This window comes from Lupinus angustifolius, unplaced genomic scaffold (assembly GCF_001865875.1).
Source record: "Lupinus angustifolius cultivar Tanjil unplaced genomic scaffold, LupAngTanjil_v1.0 Scaffold_605, whole genome shotgun sequence".
In the NCBI taxonomy this organism is placed as follows: Eukaryota; Viridiplantae; Streptophyta; class Magnoliopsida; order Fabales; family Fabaceae; genus Lupinus; species Lupinus angustifolius.
The window spans coordinates 24,178-47,030 of NW_017727935.1; the positions used below are offsets into that span (position 1 = coordinate 24,178).

The 22,853-nt window shown below is 32.0% G+C and overlaps 3 protein-coding genes across 6 annotated transcripts; all 3 read right to left on the bottom strand.

Annotated features, from left to right (window-relative positions):
• Window positions 1–929: 929 nt before the first annotated feature.
• On the bottom strand, window positions 930–3,700 carry LOC109341733 (receptor protein kinase-like protein ZAR1). Of its 2 annotated transcripts, XM_019579693.1 has the most exons (3): window positions 1,987–3,700; window positions 1,173–1,861; window positions 930–1,115 (listed from the first exon to the last, which is right to left on the bottom strand). In XM_019579693.1, exons 1-2 carry the CDS (start codon window positions 3,464–3,466, stop codon window positions 1,203–1,205), a joined length of 2,139 nt encoding a protein of 712 aa, XP_019435238.1. In that variant the 5' UTR covers window positions 3,467–3,700; the 3' UTR covers window positions 930–1,115; window positions 1,173–1,202. The 2 variants fall into 2 exon arrangements, with proteins under 2 accessions (XP_019435238.1, XP_019435237.1); XM_019579692.1 differs by having other exon boundaries at window positions 930–1,861.
• Window positions 3,701–7,180: 3,480 nt separating this feature from the next.
• On the bottom strand, window positions 7,181–11,665 carry LOC109341730 (alpha,alpha-trehalose-phosphate synthase [UDP-forming] 5-like). 3 transcript variants are annotated; one of them, XM_019579688.1, is made up of 5 exons: window positions 11,512–11,665; window positions 8,709–10,769; window positions 8,220–8,493; window positions 7,454–7,796; window positions 7,181–7,402 (listed from the first exon to the last, which is right to left on the bottom strand). In XM_019579688.1, the coding sequence occupies exons 2-4, from the start codon at window positions 10,688–10,690 to the stop codon at window positions 7,476–7,478; spliced, it is 2,577 nt and encodes an 858-aa protein (XP_019435233.1). In that variant the 5' UTR covers window positions 10,691–10,769; window positions 11,512–11,665; the 3' UTR covers window positions 7,181–7,402; window positions 7,454–7,475. The 3 variants fall into 3 exon arrangements, with proteins under 3 accessions (XP_019435233.1, XP_019435232.1, XP_019435234.1); XM_019579687.1 differs by having other exon boundaries at window positions 11,423–11,552; XM_019579689.1 differs by lacking the exon at window positions 11,512–11,665 and adding an exon at window positions 11,302–11,405.
• A 9,033-nt stretch (window positions 11,666–20,698) lies between these two features.
• LOC109341732 lies at window positions 20,699–22,175 on the bottom strand. The gene is made up of 3 exons (XM_019579691.1): window positions 22,009–22,175; window positions 21,688–21,893; window positions 20,699–21,345 (listed from the first exon to the last, which is right to left on the bottom strand). Exons 1-3 carry the CDS (start codon window positions 22,099–22,101, stop codon window positions 21,051–21,053), a joined length of 594 nt encoding a protein of 197 aa, XP_019435236.1. The 5' UTR covers window positions 22,102–22,175; the 3' UTR covers window positions 20,699–21,050.
• Between the last annotated feature and the right edge of the window lie 678 nt (window positions 22,176–22,853).

The window sequence follows — 22,853 nt, forward strand, 5'->3', positions numbered from 1 at the left end:
ATAACTAGAAAATATTTCAAAGTTCTTCACTAGAACAATTGTAATCTAACATAACATTCTTGGGGGCCCCACTTACAAATTCAACCTATTTATTGCTTGTAAGCAACAAGATGAAAAGGAAAAGCCTTGAAACTAAGAAATCAAATCACAAAAACAAATGTGCAACCAAATTTTTTATTTATCACATCACCAGCATTATATTAACAAGCCACGTGAAACTTAAGGATGAGAGAAATGCTATCTCAGTCAGAGTAAAAACCAAGAATTTGTTTCCATAAATTGCTGGATTCCATTTCCCCTAAATTCGCGCCACATGGTTTGGCTATCCAAAGTCCAAGGACTTGTCCCTTATTTTGTTAGTAAAATTTACCAAGTTCTTAAGAAACTTCAAGTAATTTGGTGATTATCTATGTGCTGTTTAAATGGCCGAACCCACATGAGTACCTCGTAGTAAGTCAACTAAAAATAACAAGAAAATAGTACTCACTATATTAGTACTAGTTTTTAGTTTTCCCACATTACAAAAGGTTTATTATATTTTTTTGATAATCTCAATATTAATAGTATAATATATCAATTTGCCTCCCCTATTCATCCACAGTTATCCTAGACTTTGCTTAAGCTAACTAGTTGTCAATGAGAAAACAACGAAACAAAGTGTGTGGAATATGAATTCAGAACTCTTTTGCTTGTCTTTAGTTATTCGTTCATTTAATTATACTTTTAATAGTGTGACATATATATTGATACAAATGTATGACATAAAGTCTTAGTATGGCATGCAATCTGACATTCTTTGTTGTATCATGTAAGATTATTCGTATTTTAAGTTCTACATTAAAAAATCAAGAGGAACAATAGACACATTAATCTTCCGCCAAAGAATGAATAAAGAAAAAAAAAACAAATTAAAAGTATATTAAATAATGTGGTTTAAGATGAAGAAATATTTTATATACATAGATCAGACTAGATAGAATACCAGCTAACTGAACAGAAAGAACATAAATTAATTCTCTAAATTAAGAATGCACTGCAGAGTAGCAGACCAACACAATTCATGTATAAAGACAAAAATAAACAATAAAGGGAAAAGTTTCACACTTGTAGCAAAACTTATGCAAATCCTAGCAGCTTGCAAACCTTAAACATCACCAACAGTAAAAGCAAAAGTTTCACAGATGAACAGGATTCACAGTTTCTCAGTCAGAGGAAATAGATAATCTATTCAAAGCATCAAGCACATGCCTCATTGTAGGTCTCTTTTCAGGGATGCTATGGACACAAGCCATTGCAATCTTCAACACTGCAATTATTTCATCTTCTTTATCTGCATCTTCAGCTAAATAAGGGTCTAATACATCTGAAAGTGGCTTCTTTCCCTCAATGCAGAACTCAATCCACTGAACAAGGTCCATTTCTGAGTTACCTACTTGGACAATAGGTAATCTTCCTGTGATCATTTCTAACAAAATCACACCGTATGAATAAACATCCCACTTCTGTGATGGCTTCACCACCTTCATTGCCTCTGGAGCCTGATAACCAGTTGCGAAAACATTAGGTGTAACTTCTGTGGACATGCTGTTTTGTCTTATTTCTTGTGGTTTCTCAGCAGCGACGTGGTTGGATTCCAAGGTTTGGGACCCTCCAGCGATAATGGCAAGGCGCCCGAGTCCAAAATCAGAAATGTGGGGTTCCATGTTATGTCCAATAAGTACGTTACTTGGCTTCAGGTCTCCATGGACATATTTCTTGGGGCTAAACTCATGGAGATAGGCCAACCCTTTTGCAGTTCCTTTCATGATTTTTAATCGATACAACCAAGATAGCGGTGTAGATGTGGCAAGTCCTGCATTACCTGAAGTCATTAAATGGAACCAAACAATCAAATGAACAAGTGTCAGACAAAGTACAAAAAACTTCACAAAATGCCAATTGGCAATAGATAAAGGGAAAAAGAGGCTTGCCCTTAATGAAACTTACCATGAATTGCTGTAGCAAGGTTTCCATTGGATATGTAGTCATATATGAGAAGCTTCTCATCAACAGACCAGTAATACGCTCTTAGAGTCGCAATATTTGGATGTCTTAACTTCCCTATTGCTTCTACTTCTGTTTGAAACTCTTTAAACCTTTGTGAACCTCCCTCACCCAATCTTCTCACAGCCAAGGCAAGCCCGTCTTCAAGCACCACCTTGTACATAATCCCTATTCCACTCTTACCAATAACAAAAGCTGAAGCCTTGAGAAGCTCATCCAAATCGAAGGCCACTTGATTATCTAATGCGACAATATCATACTGCTCAACATTATCAGATAAGGCCTCAGATTCATCCTTTCTGAAGCAGAAGCACTCTATCCTTCCTTTCGTTCCCTTATTAACAACATTCTCATCCTGATCCTGATTAAAACCATAAACCCTTGAGTAGCAGAAAGAGAACAACAAACCCAAAAGGCAAATTCCAATTATATCACCCACAACAATGCCAACCACAGCACCCTTAGTTAACCCTTTGCTTTTCCCATAACCATTACCAATATCCTGAGATGGATTACTATCAGGTAGAAATGGAATTGGGGGAGTTAAATTGGCACCCGGAATATCAGAGTCACATGGATTCTTCAAAGGAGGGCCACATAGACCAGGATTTCCAATAAAAGCAGTTGGTCCTCTATTCATTAAAGCACCATTTTGAGGTATTGGACCATTCAAATTATTGTAAGTAAGATCAATATAAACCTTCTCAGGTAGATTACCAAGGGTGGATGGGATTAAACCACTAAAATGATTATGAGACAGATCAACAGTTCCTTGTAAGCTTGACAAATTTCCCATATCACTAGGAATTGAACCATTAAACTGATTGAAAGAAAGGTCTAGCTTTTGAAGAGATAAAAAACCAGTACCAAATGCATCTGGCAAAGGGCCAGTGAAATTGTTTACACTAAGAACAAGGGTTGTGAGTCTCTTGCATTGGACAATAGTAGCAGGCAATGACCCATTAAAGAAGTTTTGCGACAAATCTAGAGTTTGAAGGTACCTGAGGTTGTGTATCTCATTTGGAACAGACCCAGAAAAGGAATTGCCATAAAGCACCAAACTTTGAAGTCCCTGAGCTTGAAATAGTTCTGGAGGCAAAGTTCCATAGAGCTTGTTGTTCCTGAAGTTGACATGGCGGAGTTGAGAAAGAGATCCAAGACTAGAAGGAAGAGAGCCATAAAGTTTCCTTTTTGGGATACTAATGGAGACAACACTTTGGTCCTTGCAAGTAATGCCATTCCATGAACATGGGTTTTGATCAGAAACATTCCAATTATTCATAGACCCTTGTGGGTCTGTGAGAGATTGTTTAAGTGTTAAAAGCACATAGGCTTCAGCATTGAGGGAATTAACAACAGGTGCAAGAGAATTGCAGCAAAGAAGAAGAAGAAGAAGAAGAAACAAGGAGAGTAAATGGAACATGTTGTTGAGCTCCAACTTAGTGACCGTTGGAGCAAAAAGTAAGACAGAAAGAACAGAAGAAGCAGAGTGAGGGAAGGTAGTTAAGGTAGCTTTGTTTGAGTGTTAGACAGAAAAGAGAAGGTGGGGAGAAAAAGAAAGGAGGTTAAGGTGAGAGAAAATGAATGGTTTATGAAGTGTGAATGAAGTGTTGAAGAGTGGGAAAGCAAGACCCTTAGCCTCGGGAAGAGAAACAAAGTTGGTAAATTAAGTATATGGTTATATAGAGGGGGGGACATTTCTCACGGCATACGAGTATCACTTTATCACCTGAGTACTCCCTCTTTCCAAGTCAACTTCTTCCTAGAATTTAAGTGAATATTATTTTAGCGAAATTATATAAATCACTCCTTACTTTTTTACGTTTACACAACTCTCCTAATTTTTATATTTTTATTACACTACTACCTCTGCATGAGAAATAAGTGTAATTTTTTAAACAAAAAATGTGATAAATGCAATTAAGTTAAACAAAACATGATATATTGTAGAGACAAGTCTAAATAATATATGAATCGATACCTCTTTATTATTTTTGGTTTATTACGATATAGTAAATAGCAATTTAAACAATATCTCTTTAGAATTGTTGATGCATTTATAACAAAAAATAATAAAGATATATTGAGTTGTATATTATTTAGATTTTATCATAATATACCATGTTTTGTTTAACATAATTACATTTGTCACATTTTTTTTTAAATATTACACTTATTTTTCACGCGGAGGTGGTGAGTATAATAAAAAGTATTGGGGGTTTATATAAGTGTAGAAAAGTGAATGTGTAATTTCAGTAAAACTCATGTGGTGTCAGTATAATTAACTCTATCATTTTTTCTATTTCCTCACATATTTCTTAAGGAATAATCATTTTTTTAAAAATTTATTTTTTAAATAAATATTATTTTTAGGAATTGAACTTTTGATCATTTTAAGGATTTAGTAAAATTTTAGACTACTAGGCTATCACATTATTAATTCATTTTCTTCCTCATAACTTTTCATATATTAATTTAATTTCTAAAAATAAAATAAAACTAAAAATTCAAATTGGCACTCAACTATTAAAATAATCTCTACAATCCATTATAAAAAATTGAAAAAACTATATATTTGATAATTTTAAAAATGATTCGTAGTTTTTAACTTTTCAGGAATCAACACAAAAAATTTGATGATCAAAATAGGTTTGATACCTAATTTTGTTATAATATTATACTATTACATTCCTTTAATATATTTATTGATTAATAGTTTTGATTACAGAAAAGCTATTATAATTAAATATCACTGATTTTAGTTATTTCGTCGGTCCATTATTTTATTTATACTCTTTATTTACTAATTTACTTATCAATTAAAGTTGGTTATTTTGGTTTGGGATCTTAAATTTCAAATTAAATGGGAGTAAAAATTTTACATGGATTTTTGATTTTTTTAACAGTTTTTAGTATTAATAGCTTTTCGTGGACCAACTATCAATAGTTATAATCTTCCTATTTTAAAGCTAAATCTCCCTTCATTTGTTTCACAAAATAACTTTTATTAATCAAGTCAATAATTTGTAATATAAAGAAGAAACTACAAACGCATTTTACTAACACAAGTGAGTACTTGTGGTATTTACTATCTAATTATCTTTAAAAATTAATAGATTTATAAAGCACCATAAACACAAATTTTAAACAAGTATGTAGCATTCATTTAAATAGGTTTACATGTTTTTTTTGTTAGAAAGGGAAACAAATATAGAAGCAAAACAACAAAGGACACTCAATGGTTATGATTTATATAAATTTGAGTTGTTTACAGCTAATTATAAAAACTAAAACCAAAACATGTATTTATTATACTTTCCAAACATATGTGACTTTCTCATATGTTGAAAGATTTATATGATGATATATCTATAGTATAGAAAGTAATATATATCCATATATGTGCATTGATGTGCATGGCGATGTTGCAATAGAGGAACGCGCGCGATGTTGCAATAGAGGAACGCGCTAAAAGGAAGACTATATTAAATCAGACAATGATGATTGTTCTGTATGGTTTTTAAACCGTTAGGGAGACATGAGTGCAATTACTACTAATTAGACCCACTATGTCCTCCACATTTCTGAATTAGGTTTTACTACATATTTTATCCTTTTCTATCATTATTAGTTTATCATTGCCAAATTAAGAAGAAGAAAAATGAACGAATCCTGTATATTTCTTTCCATGGAAAATCCTGTTTCAAATTATATAATTAGGTTAGCAAAAGAAATCTCTATGCAACTTATTCACTGGGGGAACATAATTTTTTTTCTTTCCACTTATTGAAAAAAATCAACTAAAGACTTTAATCCATATTGCTAAATTTTTAATCTAATTAATATAATATTGTATTTATTTTTCAAACAAAATATCCAAAATAAAAATATGTAATGTGTTAAGGGTGAAGTGCAATTATCATAAGACATTAAGACTTACTAAGCAATAATTCTAAAAATGAATAACTCAATCTTAAGATTTCCTGTAAGACTCATAATTATATTATATTACATGTAAAATTCAACTCTTCAAATCAGTTTCCACACATAAAACTAATGTTTCTGAAACCTAAATTAAACATAAATTGGAAGAGATTTAATTGGTTTAAGAATAATAAAGAGATAAAGTATAAATGTATAATTACTACAAAGCAAAGCTCCGGTCATTTTTTCACAAGATCAAAATAATGGTGCTTAGACGAACAAATACCCATCACCAAATTTATCAAGTAATCAAATATTTATTTTTTGATGTGAATTAAGATATCTAAATTAATAGATCAAGGCCTACACATATTTGATGATTATATATTTATATATTTCATATTAAAATATCTTATAAGCAAGATCTAATAGTAACGGGCAACTAGACAGTTTCATACTTTCATTCCATCGAGCACACCCCACCATCATAATAAGGGTATGCCCAGTACCTTAGAGTCGCTTTACCCTTTACAGCAACAATTTATTATTTTATTAAAAATGTACTTTTTTGTAAGGAGCCTTGATCCATGTCTCTGTATATATATATATGCATGACATTAAATATTAAGTGACGAAGTTTATAAACCAATTATGCTTATTCTTACTTTTCAACTTCAAACAGTATAAAAAATAAAAAAAGTGCATGGTCCATAATCAATGAAAAAAAAGGTGTACAATCAGTAAGCATGATTTTAAATTCAACGAACCTGTGTTAAACAAATTTATCTATCTCATGCTCAAGTTCATTCTTGTATTATCCCTCTATTTACACTAGTATAGGACGAATTTCATTTTAATCCTATATTAAATAAATGAGTGGAATTTGCATGAATGTGCAGTTCATCTCAGTGAAAACCATCAAAGCTAAAAACTTCAAACATGTTTAAATGTGATATTATATCATTTTTGTTATCAAACATGTTTATTTATCTAAGAATGATTTATTTGTGGGTTAGAATATTAAGATTCACAATCATATTGAAGTATATTTCATGACTTTAAAGTTTTTCTTTTACATTCCTCTCGTTAAAACTCAACTTATAAACAGGCGGTAGAAGAAAAACTAACAGCAAGACTCAGATGTCATAGACTAAATACATTAATTGAAAAAATGAGTTAAAAAAGGCCTGGAGTGAGCTCTCACCTTTACTTAACATAATCCTAGCATTCATTCCCAGTCAAAAATCACATTATTATATATGGTCGGAATTAACATTGGAGACAACAAACGTTAAATACACCATACAATTTATCTACTTGCATAACACCCTACTGAACTAGATACTATTGATAATTATATTGCAACAATGCTGGGATATCATTTTGCATATTAGATGACCTGGCAAGACTAGGATGTCAACAAATGAAAGCAAATCAGCCAGAAAATCAAAGAGATCTAGAAATTTAACAAGACATTTTCCTGGTATAGACAAATTTTGATCTGTGTGCTACAGATCAAAATGCTTAATGAAGACAAGGCCACAAGGGAGAATGTCTAGCAGGCTATCAGAAGCATCGGCAAGGCCTTGTAACATTCTCCAAATGTCGCCTGTGTCGTCCAAGTAATACTTTGCCTTGCTAGGTTTCTGACCGACGGTGCAAGGAAATACATCAGCAACCGGAGAGAGCGAAGCCCTTGCACTCGCTATTACCTCGAACATGTCCTCATCTGATCTGTCATCCCCAATGCATAGAACAAAATCTGGAACAACTCCCTTTTGTTGCATTGTTGAGAGAAGACGTTCTGCCACAATACCCTTACTCACACCCTGCACCAAAAGTAACAAAAGGTCTCAGAACATAAACATAGGATTCTATGTTGAAGTTGGAACATATCATATTTTGAAAGTTCCCAAACAAAGAAACCACTGATGATAAACAATTGGTGAATGGAAGAATCATGGAGTGATGAAAAAGTTCAGGATCTCGTAAATTATGGTATGTAGGCCCTGTAACATTTTGCATGGCAACTTATTTAGAAACAATCTAACCAACGAAGTGTATAGTATAGTTGTGAACTTCTTATGAGTATGATCAGAGTCAGTATACCTTGACAATCCAAACTCAAAAGGATCCCTTCTGATTAAACAGGTTACATTAAATATCACAAATATAATATATAAGCTTCTTCAACTAAATATTACTGACCTCAAAATAGATTAGGAGTGTAAAAACAACTTTATATTACTGACCTGAGGTTTAACTTCTACAATGTGTGGACCACTTTTAACAGAAACAGGTTCATTGGCAAGAACACTTTCCAGATGATCTAAAAGCTCCTTAGCCTGGCATGAACCGAAATCTCGGTCTGCAAACTCGTAGTTCCAAACAAGAGCACTCTCTTTGGCCTCTATGTTTGAACCATCTGTTGTCTCCATGTATAACTGCATTACTGGCTCAGCAATCTGTTTCCATTCGAAATCAGGCACAGAAAAACAAGTTTCCCATTCTGCATTCTGATTAGTCCTGAAAACGAAACCTAAGTTGAGCACGGAAGAATAGTATTTTTTTACTTTTCCTCCACATGATCTTCAATCCACCAAATTTGGGACTAAAGATCCGAACTTCATCATTCATAAAATTCATAAAGTTTACGAGTAAAAGAAAATCCTAATGCTGTTCCCAGTTCCTACACACTCTAGCCCTGTCCCCCAACACACATATAAGGATAGAAGACATACCTCACAAAATAACCATGTTCAGCAGCAATTCCCAGTCTTTCACAAGAGGGAAACCATTCAGTAAGAGTTTTTCTCTCCTTTCCACTCACAATGAAAACGCAGTTCTTGGGATCACTGCACAAACTATTCAAGATGCCAACAGCTTCAGCATTAGGTGTGTTACTAATTGATCCAGGCTGAATCATAGTACCATCATAATCCAAAAGAATTGCTCGGTGCTTGGTCCTCTTATAAGCTGAAACAATATGATCCACAGAGAGCTTCCTAAAGTTTGGATCCAAAGCGATAACCCGAAAGCCTAAACCAAAACCAATTCCCCAGCATCTCCTCCTCAGATGATCCCTACATGCCCTTTCCAGATCCTGCAAGAAGCTGCGTGCCCAATATGCAACATCATGTGTGCTAACATACCTATAATGCTTCTCATGCCTCATCTGTTTCTCAGACTCTGGGACTACTAGTGCAGAATCCATAGCTTCAGCAACAGCATCAGTATTCCACGGATTCACTCTAATTGCTCCACTTAATGACGGGGAGCACCCTATGAACTCAGACACAACCAGCATGCTCTTCTTCTGGGTAAACGGGCTTATCCCCAAAATCTCATCTATCTTCTCACTTCCTTGTCTACAAATGACATATTCATACGGTATAAGGTTCATCCCATCTCTCACTGCTGTAACAAGACAACATTCTGCAATCACATAATAAGCAATTCTTTCATAACTTTTAAGTGTATCAATCAAGACTACAGGTGTGTATCCAGGCCTTCCAAATGTTTCATTTATTCTGTTCGCTGTAGCATAAGTTTCACTCTGTACCTCCTGCACATCCTTACCCCGGCCTCTTGCAGGGTTTGCAATTTGGACTAGAACAACTTTCCCTCTCTTTTCAGGATGTAGTAAGAGCAACTGTTCCATGGCCAGAAGTTTCAAGCTGATTCCTTTAAAGATATCCATGTCATCCACCCCAAGCATCACGGTTTGATCTCTGAACCGGTTTTGTAATTCAGCAACCTTGCTTTCTGTCTCAGGAAGATTCATGACAGACTGAATCTGACCGATGTGGATACCAACAGGAAGAATCTTAATGCTTACAGTTCTTCCATAGTACTCAAGACCAATGTAGCCTCGCTTGGATTGATAAGAAAGCCCAAGCATTCTACTGCAACAAGAGAGGAAATGCCTGGCATAATCAAAAGTATGAAATCCAATAAGGTCAGAGTTTAGAAGAGCTTTAAGAAGTTCATCCCTGATAGGAAGGGTTCGGTATATCTCAGAGGAAGGGAATGGACTGTGGAGGAAGAATCCAAGCCTCACCCTGTTAAACCTCTTTCTCAGAAATGTTGGAAGAACCATCAAATGGTAGTCATGAACCCACACAAAGTCATCATCAGGGCTAATCACTTCCATCACTTTATCCGCAAATATCTTGTTCACAGAAACATAAGCTTGCCAAAGGGACCTATCAAATCGACCACCGAGGTCAGGTGACAGTGGAAGCATGTAGTGAAACAAAGGCCATAGATGTTGCTTGCAGAATCCATGATAGAATTTGGTAAAAAGCTCTGGAGGGAGGAATGTGGGCACACATTTGAAAGTGTCAAGCAAGTACTGAGCAACATCATCTTGCTCACTAGGCTCAATTTCTTCTTTAAGACAACCGATATAGATAGTTTCCACATCATCACCAAGACCATCTTTCAGCTGTAAGAGAAGCGAATCTTCATCCCAGGTGAAGTCCCATGTGCCGTCGTCTTTTCTGTGCGCCTTCAAAGGAAGCTGGTTACCAACAATAATCATCCTATCCTGAGAGATGGATGAGGGAGCATCAGAGCCAGCACTATTGCTGGCCTCATCATCTAGTTCAGACAGTACTCCAGCAACGGTCGCAACTCGTGGAAGCCTTTTCTTCTCGCGGCCAAAGCTTGGAGAGCCACAAGAAGTAAGTTCTAACAAGTTAGAATATGACCTCGAAACCATTTTGACGGCTTTGTATTAAGCTTAGATTGACTGTTCACAATCCTTCAAACAACCATAACAAGGATGCAATTTCTGAAGTCTGGAAACAAATTAGGACAGCAATATCAATATTACATTACAATAAAAGTCCATAGAAAGGCTTAACAGATTTTCTTAGGCATCAGGATTTCAAAAGATTCAGCTTTGATAGTTAGTCTTGATGATATGCAGTTAAACCCCCCATAAGAAAAGAGATATGCAGTTAAATCTAAAAATCTAAAACCTTACTCATTAACCCCTTCAGCCAGGTTTGACGATAATTAAACACTTTTTTAGACCATTGACAAATTGTATTTCGAAGAATACCACATTCAACCAGAACATACCCCTATAATAACAACAATTTGAGAAAATCCTAGGTAGAAACATTTGTGTCTATTAATAGCATTATGATTTATTGATACTATTGCCGATGAACTAAATCGGGTAAAACACCATCTAACAACTAATAAATTTTACAGACCGATAAAGAAATCATCCAGCAACACTGAAAATTGGAGCAATGTTAAGATTCCTCTCTAAATTCTTAAATCTAATTTTAAAAGCAAGTTATAGACAAGATCATGAGTAACCCATCTTCCATTGATGCACATAGAAGCTCAAAAGAGGCTAAACTAACAAATCAGCTAATTGAACAAATAGAAGAACCAAGTAAGGAAGAAGCACTTAACAACATCAATTAAAAATCCTAACCTTGAAGGTAAGAAGAAAGAGAAAGATAATATAAGTTGAGAGATGAAAGAGACACTGTCCAAGAGATTCTTCTTTTCTCACACACACACCTTAGTGGGCAATGGCGTCAACTCTACTAGGAATGAATACCTTTTCTTTTACTTTTGTCTAACAAAAAAGGAACTTCATAGTGATATGTTTACACCCAACCAACGACAAAGGTGATGTCTTTATGTAAGGAACTTGATTCTATCACTCTCCCCACAGCCACAGTCTCACACTGTATGTTAGTGTTGTGTGATGACATGCGTAGCATACAGCACAGTGGAATCCAACATCCTTAACTACGGTTAAATTAGCATATAATGACTCTAATTAATTAACTCCACCTAACCAACCCCCATTTAACAATCTTGTGGTGCCTCACTCCCACCACATTTAGTGTCCCTGCTTATTAATAAATAATAAAAATGATCAGAAATTGGTTTACTCAATTGGACTAGAAAAAAATCAACTGTTCTAAATTTTGTTTTTAAAAATTATTTCTTTGAAGAGATTGGAATAGAGATTTATCCTAATTCCTAAATCATGTCCTATATGTAGCCCCAATTATAAATATTTTAATTAATATGTCATATTTTTATTTACATGAGACAACATATTTAGTATAATCTTTTCAAGAGATTGCTACCAACAATTGTGAATTAACAACTAATTATATAAAGTTATATATATTGCTTATTTATATGCATTTTGGAAACTCCAGTATGAGACATGTGACAATGGTTCTGATCCACATTTTTTAATTAATTTTTTTTTAAATATTTCATTTCTCTTACATTCCATTACCATATGGTACACAATTGGAGAGGATTTCAATTCCTCTCTCAAAATCCTCGATCCGCTACATCATTTTTTAATCCATTTCCATTATAGATTCCTCTGAATTCTCCCCGGTTTAGGTTGTGCGTGCTTGACTTTTTAAGATCTACAAAATTGCATTGGTTTTTTCGTCTTCTCAAGGTTCATTGATATAGTATATAACATAGAAAGAACAAGGATCCTCTCTATTAAGTGATTGTTTTGTTCACATTTTTAATGGTAAAAAAATATTTTTATGATGTACAAAAGGGTAAAATTGTTATTACATGTTGTGTGTTACTTGTCTCTCCATTAATGGAGAGGAGCCTTACTCACAGAGAAGAGAGTGCCAATAATGATAGTATAAATCTTCAATGATTCATTGATTTATCACGACAGTAGTATAATAACTATATTTGTTAGTTTGAAAATGTGATTTATATCCCGTATTTTGTACATTAATATTTTTTACAATGAAGAATCCATTTAAAATAGTCGGAATTTTACATTCTTTTTTCTCATTTTCTCCTATCTCAAACACATATCACCTTATTGTTTCCTTTCTTGTTCTGTCCAATTAAAACTTTTTACAATGAAGAATCCATTTAAAAGAGAGTACAAAACCTAATGCTTTTATATTATTTAATAAAATCTGACTAACTAGAGATATATAATATATGATATTTTCGGACTAAGGATATGTGTTACTCTCTTTCCATGCTATAATAACATGCTATAAAAAAAATTCATTTGTTTTTTGAAATCCTGAACATGCTGAAGTGCAAAATAAATGACTTAAAAATGTAAAATAAGGAATGCAATTTCCACTGATAGGATTATCAATAATAGCACATCTCCGAAGTTAAATTAATTTAAGGTCTAACATAATTAATAAATAGTGGTTTTTTGTAAGCATGATGTTTGGAATCTATTCCCCACAAAATAAAAACGCTCTTAAAGAAAACCTAATCTTAAATAGGGAGAGATCTATTTGCTCCACGATTAAGTTTTTTTAACTTATTTGTCATCCTAACCATTAATTTTAGAAAAATTCAATGGTTTAAATTAGTGAGTAGATCTAAATCATTATATGTCTATAAAATTGATACCTAAAATATGAAATAAGTTTGAAAAACTTACTCTTGGAGTAATTACATCCACTCGTCTTAAGTAGAGAAAAAACATCAATTTGAAGAGTTTTTTTTCATTAATCGATTCCTCCTAACTCAAGGTCAGTGTGATGAAATACAAATATAATTACTTTCAAATGACACATGTTTCATTAAAGTTTCGGGTTCATATTTATGGGTGTTCTAGCTCGGAAAAGATTGTCTCCGATACGAAAATACCAACGAAAAACAAAAAAAAATTCAATATAATTGACCAACAAGACGTTAGTCTGGTAATGTAAGACATCATTTAATTCTTAACAAAATAGAGCATTAATTAAAACTGCATTTGCAACATGGATAATCAACCACGGAATTACAACCAGGGCATCTACATGGAAACAATCACACCACACAACCTTTGTCAGTTAGCTTTTGCTGTGCTGATGTTCCTGGCGTAAATTAATACCCTCTCCCCTCTTCTTAATAAGATGCTCTTAAGGTTTTTAAGTCTTCTTTTTAATATTATATGTTTGTGGGTTTTATGAATATTAATTTATTTTCATATTATTCTCGCATTAGTTTATTAGGAAAGAATAACATATTTCATGTGCATCCTGATTCCTGAATTTTAATTACTAATACAATGCGTCTTATACCACCTACAAGGCTACAATGCTTTTTTAGAATACTATTTTGAGATTTTGATTTTTTATATAATCATTTTCAAGGTTATATATAAATTAATTAATTTTGTTAACAAAATATCGTTATAATAATTGATTAGAAACACAAATCATTAATTAGTTGAGTGAAAATAGAAGATGGATGGAGTCATGGAGCCTAATTATTGGAAGACAGTTTTGGAAAACCATATTTAATTGTTGACAAAGTCATTGCATGATAATAATTAACAATGTTAACTATATTCTCTTAGCATGTCATCCTCACGATCATCTTAATATTTAATGAGTAAAATTTAAACGAAAATACAAATTCTCTACGTTTTGTTTGTAATATAAAAAACATTAAAAAAAATCATATTTAGTAGTTAGGAGGATATTTAAGTTGAGTGGAATATATATATGCATTATTAGTATAAATACTTATACACATTCATTACTTTATTTATGGTTTATTTTGTATAATTTTTTCTGAAAAATCAATGATTATTAAACATGAACGATTCAATAATGATATATAAAACTCATACAATACAATTCTTATCTATTTTTTTTATCTTTAGTACAATACTGTGAAACCAAAATCAAGACATCAAAATGAAAGAGATCTATTATTAAGTTTAACTGATAAAATTGTTTGGGTTACTGACTGATTTCATACCTAATTAATATTTGTATCTATAAATATATAATTATATATAAATATAAATTTTTATATAATTAATAGATATGTATAATTCTACATTTTTCATCAATTTTTGAAGTAGGGTAAAACAAAATATTAGAATAGTGTTATAATTTTAAATTTTTAAGTAAATCATCTGATTGAGTGTATAATCCGATGACTAATATTAAGATTTAACACCAAGTTCGGGTTCTACCTTATCTCAAACATCATGCATATTGCCGCTTATTCAGCAACGTCAATGTTATACTCAATTAGTTTTATCAGATATTAGCTTGGCAAACAAATTAAAAAACTTGTTTAGCCTTAACGAGAAAGTGTTAGTTATTAGGTTAATCAATACGTCCATGCTTACGCTACGTGGTGGGAAATTACATCTAACATTAGCTTAGCAGATGGCACTCTAGGATCCATCAACATTTCACAATAGCTGTCAATGACTATGTCCAACAGGTATGTGTGTTGGACACTTTCAGACATTTTTTGTCTATATTCTACATCATTCCATATATTACATTCTTCAAATTTTATACCTTTTGTCAAAGCAATCATAAAAAATGTAAGGAAAACTATTTAAAAGTTAGCAATATTTTTTAAATGGATGTAGTATTATTATAGATGAAAATATCATACAAACTAATATATTCGCATCAACATCAACTTTCCTGATTTATATGAATTTTTTTTTTGTGGTTATTTATGAGTCCTTTTTACAACCTATCCTTTTTTTGTTTTTAATTGTGATAGTTTCCTATGTTATCTTTCATCTCATCCATTTACATAAAGTCTTTTCAATAATTATTATTTATATATGTAGTTGGACATGTGAAAAGTTACATGTAGTTATTTTGTTAATCGTATATATATATATATATATATATATATATAACCAAAATAAATGTTATTATTATATGCACAATTGAATAGATACACATACAAATATGATACACATACAAATATGATAAATGTTTGACTATGATATTGGTCGGGTCATGTTCATCTCTTACCCGATCCTAAATATTGTATTAGTCTAATTTTTGAACTCAAACTCAGTCCTACACCTGTTGAAACTCAACCATGTTTGAACCTGATCATGATCAAGTCAAACTGATGAGTAAGTATGATCGAGTCTTGCTCATCCTCACTTATATTGTTGGATGAGAATCTTATGTGATAGTTTGGATAACTTTAGTGTGAATGAATAAATTAGTGATTAATTATATTTTTACTTTTATGTCTACTTTAATTTCTTTTGCACTTTCTACACTTTTACCACTCTCTTGATTTCTTTTGCACCTTCTTAATTTGTTTTATTTCACATCAACAATTTTAGGAAATAGTGATTAACGATGAAATTTAATTGCTCTTGGAGAAAGAATATATCATGTGGAGGCTGAATCACCTTAAAGAGAATGTATTCTACATGTTTGATTTACCTATTTTAGAACCAAAATATAATTTAAAGACATGTAATACGAATTATCAAATCAAATGTTCACTTCATATAAATTAAAAGACAAATAATAAAAATGATGAACTCCGTATTTGACACATGTCATAAAATTCTTAGTCAAGTTTATTTTGTGATTTGATAAAATAATACAAAAGTATTAATAAAAATATAAAACTAACTTTATATATCAAATATATATTGCAATCCATAGCTAATCCAACATATATCCAACAAAAATGTGGAGGGCAAAAACAATAATGTATAAATATAAGTTTTTTGGTACTAATACAAGTATTTTCTCACCTTTTTTGTTAAGGAACTAATTTCTTTTGAGGTTTGTGGTTGTCCCTCTTAACAAGTATCGCTATCAGGAATCGAACTATCAGCCTTTGAAGATCCAGTAGGACTTTATACTACTAGACCAACGCTTTGAATTTTTTTTAAATGTAGTACAAATTTACCAAAAGAATATTTGCAACCAAGTTACTCATTTGTGATCTAAAATCATAAAGTGGTAAAAAAATTGAACTTTAACGGAAGAATTTAACATATCACAAGTTTGGCCATATATTAATTGCATGAATGAAAAGGAAAACAATTAATTGGAATGGTATTTTCCAGCTTTAATCATTTCTCTCCCATACAATTTGATTAAAGCTTGGCATGACGTAATGAAAATGTTGATTTGAGTTAGAGGCAACCAAATACTAGCTTTATATTCTGATTTTGAAAGAGAAAAGATGCATAGAATCAGTGGCAGAGAGGAACTTCTAAGGAGATACATAATTGGCAGTCAATGTAAAAGTTTTTTCTTGAGAAAATAATTTATATACTAATCATATATAATATTATTATATTATTCACTATTTATATTAATCATTATTAATTCTTAACTATCTATATATTACATATTTTTTATATTATTACTATGGGTCTTATTTAGTCATCATTAATAACATATTAGACCATAGTATAATCAAGCAATCATTTGTTCAAAAAAAGATCAAGTTGGTTGGTGACGTTGAGTGATAGTGTCCACTGAACTTGAATGCTTCACTACCCTTGTAAATTGTAATCATTGCTGATGGGACACTACCCCTCTCTGCCCCCATGCCGCATGCGTCATACATGTTTGGAACTATTAACATGTTACTACAATTACTGATATTTTCTTTTTATTTTTACCCAGTTGTCATTTCTTTATACATCTTTAATTTTGCTTCTATAACAGTGAATAATAATCGTACGTGTTACTGGTTGATATGCTAATTTGTATTCTCAGGGATTTTATACTGTATAGTGTGGGTCTAATGACCCTAGATCTAACGTATCTCAATTTCCATAGTAATTAATTTGGGAGTACTTTTAACATAAATGGGCTCCACGCCTCCACTCCTGTCCTTGAAAGTGAGATGACACATAATTTAGTTATTTTTTCTTCTTTAATTTAAAAATAAGAAAAATCTGTACCATTAAATATTTATAAGTAATATATATTGAAATCTGGGCTAATATCGGAGAAGAGCTTAACCATTTTAACATAAAATAATTAGTCATAATAATATGATTTAATATATATCCACTGAGAGTATAAGTGTTTTTTACATTGTCAGCAAATCATCAACTGTTGATTTATTAACCATCATTGACTCTCAACAAAAGTAATTCAAATCAATAATAAATGATGTGTTGACAATATAAAAAACTTTACACTGTCAGTGCACAGATTTTAAACTCATAATAATATCATTTGACTACCCTCCTGATTAAGGATATTGGGCTTAGAAAACAATGGCATTCGAAAAAAATTTGCAGAGTTATTGAAGGAGTTATATTATAAAAAAAATCATGTAATAAAAAGTCCCATAATTGTTAATATAACAAAAACAACATTTTTAACCATATAGTTCACTAAAAAAGGTTTCACCCTTGCTCCATTTCCTTAAAAAATAATTGCAATAACAAAAATGTCTTCTTATTTTATGGTGATACAAATTCATATATCCCGAGAGGGATATTTTGTCATATACCTGAAAGACCAAGGAATATTCTTTCTTTGGTCAGTCAAAAAAGTGAAATGATAGGTTGTGACTAAAGAATTAACACCTTCAAAAGCAATGTGCTAACCTACCACAATGATGGGTTGGTATAATTTGGATATTAGCTAAAATCATAGTCGCCTTGCTTAATTACAAAGCTAATATTGTGAACCGTAGATTAGACTAGAAAAATCTAGTAATAACATAATCAAGGTCATCAACTTGTTTAACAAAGGTACAATTAATAACTAATTTTATAAGGGACCAAGCACTATATGAATAAAGTGGGTAGAATCTACTGATGAAATGGAGGACAAGGCAATATGGTTTTTCTTTTTTTTGAGAGCCACATTTGTTGTCTCAAAATTCATTTTTTATTGGAAAAAAAGTAAAATATAAATTAAACACATAATAACTTTATATTTTATAACCAATAAGTATCAAATGATATATTAAGTAATACTGATTTTGATATAGAAGATATGCTTAATTTTTTCTCACTCTAAAGTATAAACTAGGAATATCACTACAAGTGTATTAAAAAGATCTTGAGAAATTTGCAAGCCTACTATGGTTACAATAATCCTCATATTTCATAGATAGCTTGTCCAAACTCTTGTTTCAAATTGTTTAAGTTCCTTTACTAATATTAATAAGATAGATAAGACATGATATGACATAATGGCTTTTGAGATTTTTCAAATGATCCATACCTATCCGTGTGGGAATGCCCAGATAACATATGAAAACTTAAACTGGAAATAGCTTAAGATGAAACGATCATCAAATGATTTTTGTTATCCTAATATTCTAATTTGTCAGCAAATATTTCTTCGGTAACAACCTTAATTTCATCCAAAGATACCTTTTATCAGTTTCTTTTTCAGGTGAAATTGTAATATCTAAACTTTTAAATGATATTGAATTTGTTGGATTTTTGTTTCCTTTTATGGCTGACAATAAGAAAAGTTTGTGTTTTCAATACTAACGTAATATAATATATTGTTTGGTACATCACCAGTTGGTTCAAGTTGTACTTGATTCCCTTTAAGTAATGTGTCGGGTTCGAATCTTGTGGATAAAAAAAATATTATTTGGTACATCGAAAATATAATAAAATATGACTCAGTCAGGTTGAGTCTTGAAAAATCTTCGAAGTAAATAGATATCGACTGTTTGTTATATTATTAATAAATAAAGAGAAAATATGGTAGAAACCCAGCCTCTTCAATTATTGTTGCCACTAAAAAAGAAATAATGCTGAATTAATGATCACCACGAGAACATAGTGTAACAAAATAGTGTGATTATTTGTGAACAATCTATGGAGTTGGTGAATGGTGATTACGTAATGTGAATTAATTTAGTGAGCAAGACAGTAATGGGCCGTTATAAAAGCGAAAGTCACACATTTATTACCGATTTCTCCGTTGTCTCTCATAAAATTTTCTCAATGTCTTTATCATTGATTTGATATTTTTCTTTTTTATTTTTTATCCACCAAAAGCTTTCATATTTTCTCTTACAAAATTTCAACCTTTCACTTCTCATGTCACCAAATGAACCTTTCACTTTATCTAAGTTCTAACGGCATTATTCCACCAACTATTTCTCTTACACTAAATTTGCAAGTCACATTATTTGAACTCTTCCCATGTATACCCATTCCTAACTCCTAAGTGTCAAGCAATATCATTACTGGGAGCACCTTCTCCTCTACTAGTTGAAATTTGTTTCTTTGGGGTCATTGTTTAACCAATCTACCTATAAATAAAACAACATAAAAATAATAATATCATTATACAATAAAATAATGTGTCAATTTTTGAAGACATATTGGACTTTTCTATTGAGACACAAATGCATCATGCACCAAAAACATATGATTATAAATTATTTTGGTCGCTACTTTTATGTCTCATTTTGATATTAAGTTTAAATGGCTTTTTTTAGTCCTCGCTTAGATAAAATATGCTAATTATTGAAGGATTAAATACTTAAAAATATAAAAACATGGGACTAAAATCAATTTCTTCTCACATTGATTTTAGTCATTGTATTTGTTTAAGGATTTAATATCTCCATGTTAGCATTTTTCATCCAAAATTTAAGTGGAGCATTAAAATCAAAACCAAGTAAACAAATATTAAAAACTTCAAAATAAAAAAGTACATAGAACAGCGATCCATACTGTAGGGCCATCATAAATAAATAATGCCAAGTTGCCAACATGTCTATTGTCTATGACATTTCAATTTTCTGCTCCAGAAATTCAGATTTCAGCACAGCTATTGTGATAGACAAATAAACACCAATTTCAGATATCGAGATATAAGTGGAAAAATATAACAACCACACAATTAGATAATGAATAATATGCCTCAAATACCTAAACCTAACTCACACACTAATAAACTAGGAATCCAGTGATGGACCAAGAAAAGCCAATGTGTTGGTGAATCTCAACTAGAAGGAAAGCTTTAAGAATAAAATTGTATTACATAATAATGCAAGCAACTGAGACACAAGTAAATAGTTGGAACCTAAACGTTCCAACAGCAACGAGCTTTCAAAGTTTCACAGTAGAAGTTTTAATATATGAACAAACAATACTACTTATACTTATATATATCGTTTCAAGCATTCTCCTATTCCAGCATAAATATTATATATTCTCCCATTAATACATAAATCTTCTTTTAGCCCCATCATTACTTATAGTTATACAACAAAAAAGCTACCAAATCTCAGGTTTTGTATATTTCAAGTAATTAAGCCCACTCTATTCAAAGTTGAAATTCCAATAACAGCAATAAATCTCAGGCTTTGTCAAACTCAGGACCTTGGTGGTGGTGATGCTGTGTGGCCAAACCAAGACCTTCATCGCGGTGCTTAACCCAGCCACCAGTGTCAGCTCTGGAGTGTGCCCAGTAGTAGAGAATTGAAGCCAACATAGAGAACAAGGTCAAGGCAGCCGCTGCAGCAAATACACCTTTTCGGAGGGTGGCACACGAGTACAAATCATGTTTCAAATAATCACCTGTGTACTTTGTGTGGTATGCGTTCCTTGCTGACCCTGCTAACAAGCATGCCTCCGCCCCCAAAAAACTGATCCTGATTTCACAGTATAATAACTACATTCAAATTTCTTCCAATCCAACACTTTTTACCTAAACAGTTCAGTACCTCATGGACTCCTCTCATACTTTGGTTTGTAAAATATTCTCATAAATCTCTAAGCTCCTATGTAAGAGAGACCTCAATACAATTTATTTTTTATTGCAAAATGATATAGCTTGAGTGAAGTCCATGTAGGCATTTAGTTTACTAATCTCTGGTTCAAAACTATGTGTTTCAACTACTAGCAATTTTAATTGAACTAATTTAAATAAAATATAGGTAAATTTAAGATAAATCGATAGGGTTTTGATATTTGCCCAAAATATTGAAAATTACCAGGAGATAACGAAGAGAAGGACAGCGCAAGTAGAAGAGCAACCGGAGACGAGGCCTTTGCCGCAGCAAAGGCATCTGGTGACGGCGTTAACCACCGCTTGGCTGAGGAGCAAGAGTACAAACGCCGACAAGCCGTACACGGTGGAAGCATCGGTGGTGTAAAGGCAGTAAGTTCGGTTGTCGTATTCATCGGGAACTACTTTCGCCTGAAAATAAAGCAGATTAAAGGAATCTCCTCCTAGAGCTAGCTTAATTGCAGATTCCGTTACAGAAAATTGAAAAGAAATAAAATGAAGTGGAGAGAGAGTGAGAGAGATTTACCTCGCTGCGACGTCGTTCGGCGCCAATGGCAAGGACAAAGGCAAGGATGTGGAGGAAGAGAAGTAGGACCAAAATAGTGAGAGAAAATGCCATGATAATGATTTACTCTACTTCTCTGTTTCTCTCTCACTTCTTCACTTCACTTCACTTTTATTTCTTCTTTCTATCTTTACTCTTTAGCATCTTTAGTTCCGTCTTTTCATCAAAATATGGCCACATTCTTACTTTTTTTCCTACTTAACTATCTATTTACGCTCTCTCCTTTTTCATTCTTCCCAACCCCTCATTTCATCTTAATTTAGATTTGCATAATAATTAAGATTACAAAATTAAATAATAGACTAACATTACAAAATCAAATAAATATGTTTCCTGCCGCTAACGTATTCAAATTTGATTAGATATTTGTTTGGAATCAGTGTTTGGAATCAAATCTAAAAAATGTGCGGTGATTAGATATTTTGTTTTTGTCTAGGTCAATTATTATCAAGACATAAAAGATATGTACAAAAAAAAGAAGACATAAAAGATATATGTGATATCAATAATTAGAAAATATTTTTCCTGTCAATGTGAATATTATTTTTGGAGTTTGAAATATGTGCACTGACAGTGTAAAATTTTTACACTGTCGGCACATCATTCATCACTGATTTGTATTATTTTTATTTGAGAGTCACGGATGGTTAACAAATTAATGATGAATGATTTACTGACAGTGTAAAAAACACTTACAATGTCAGTATATATATTAAATCCTTAATTTTGTCATTAATAATACATAATTCCTTCCGTGTTTTAAAATAACCTACTAATACATATATATATATATATATATATATATA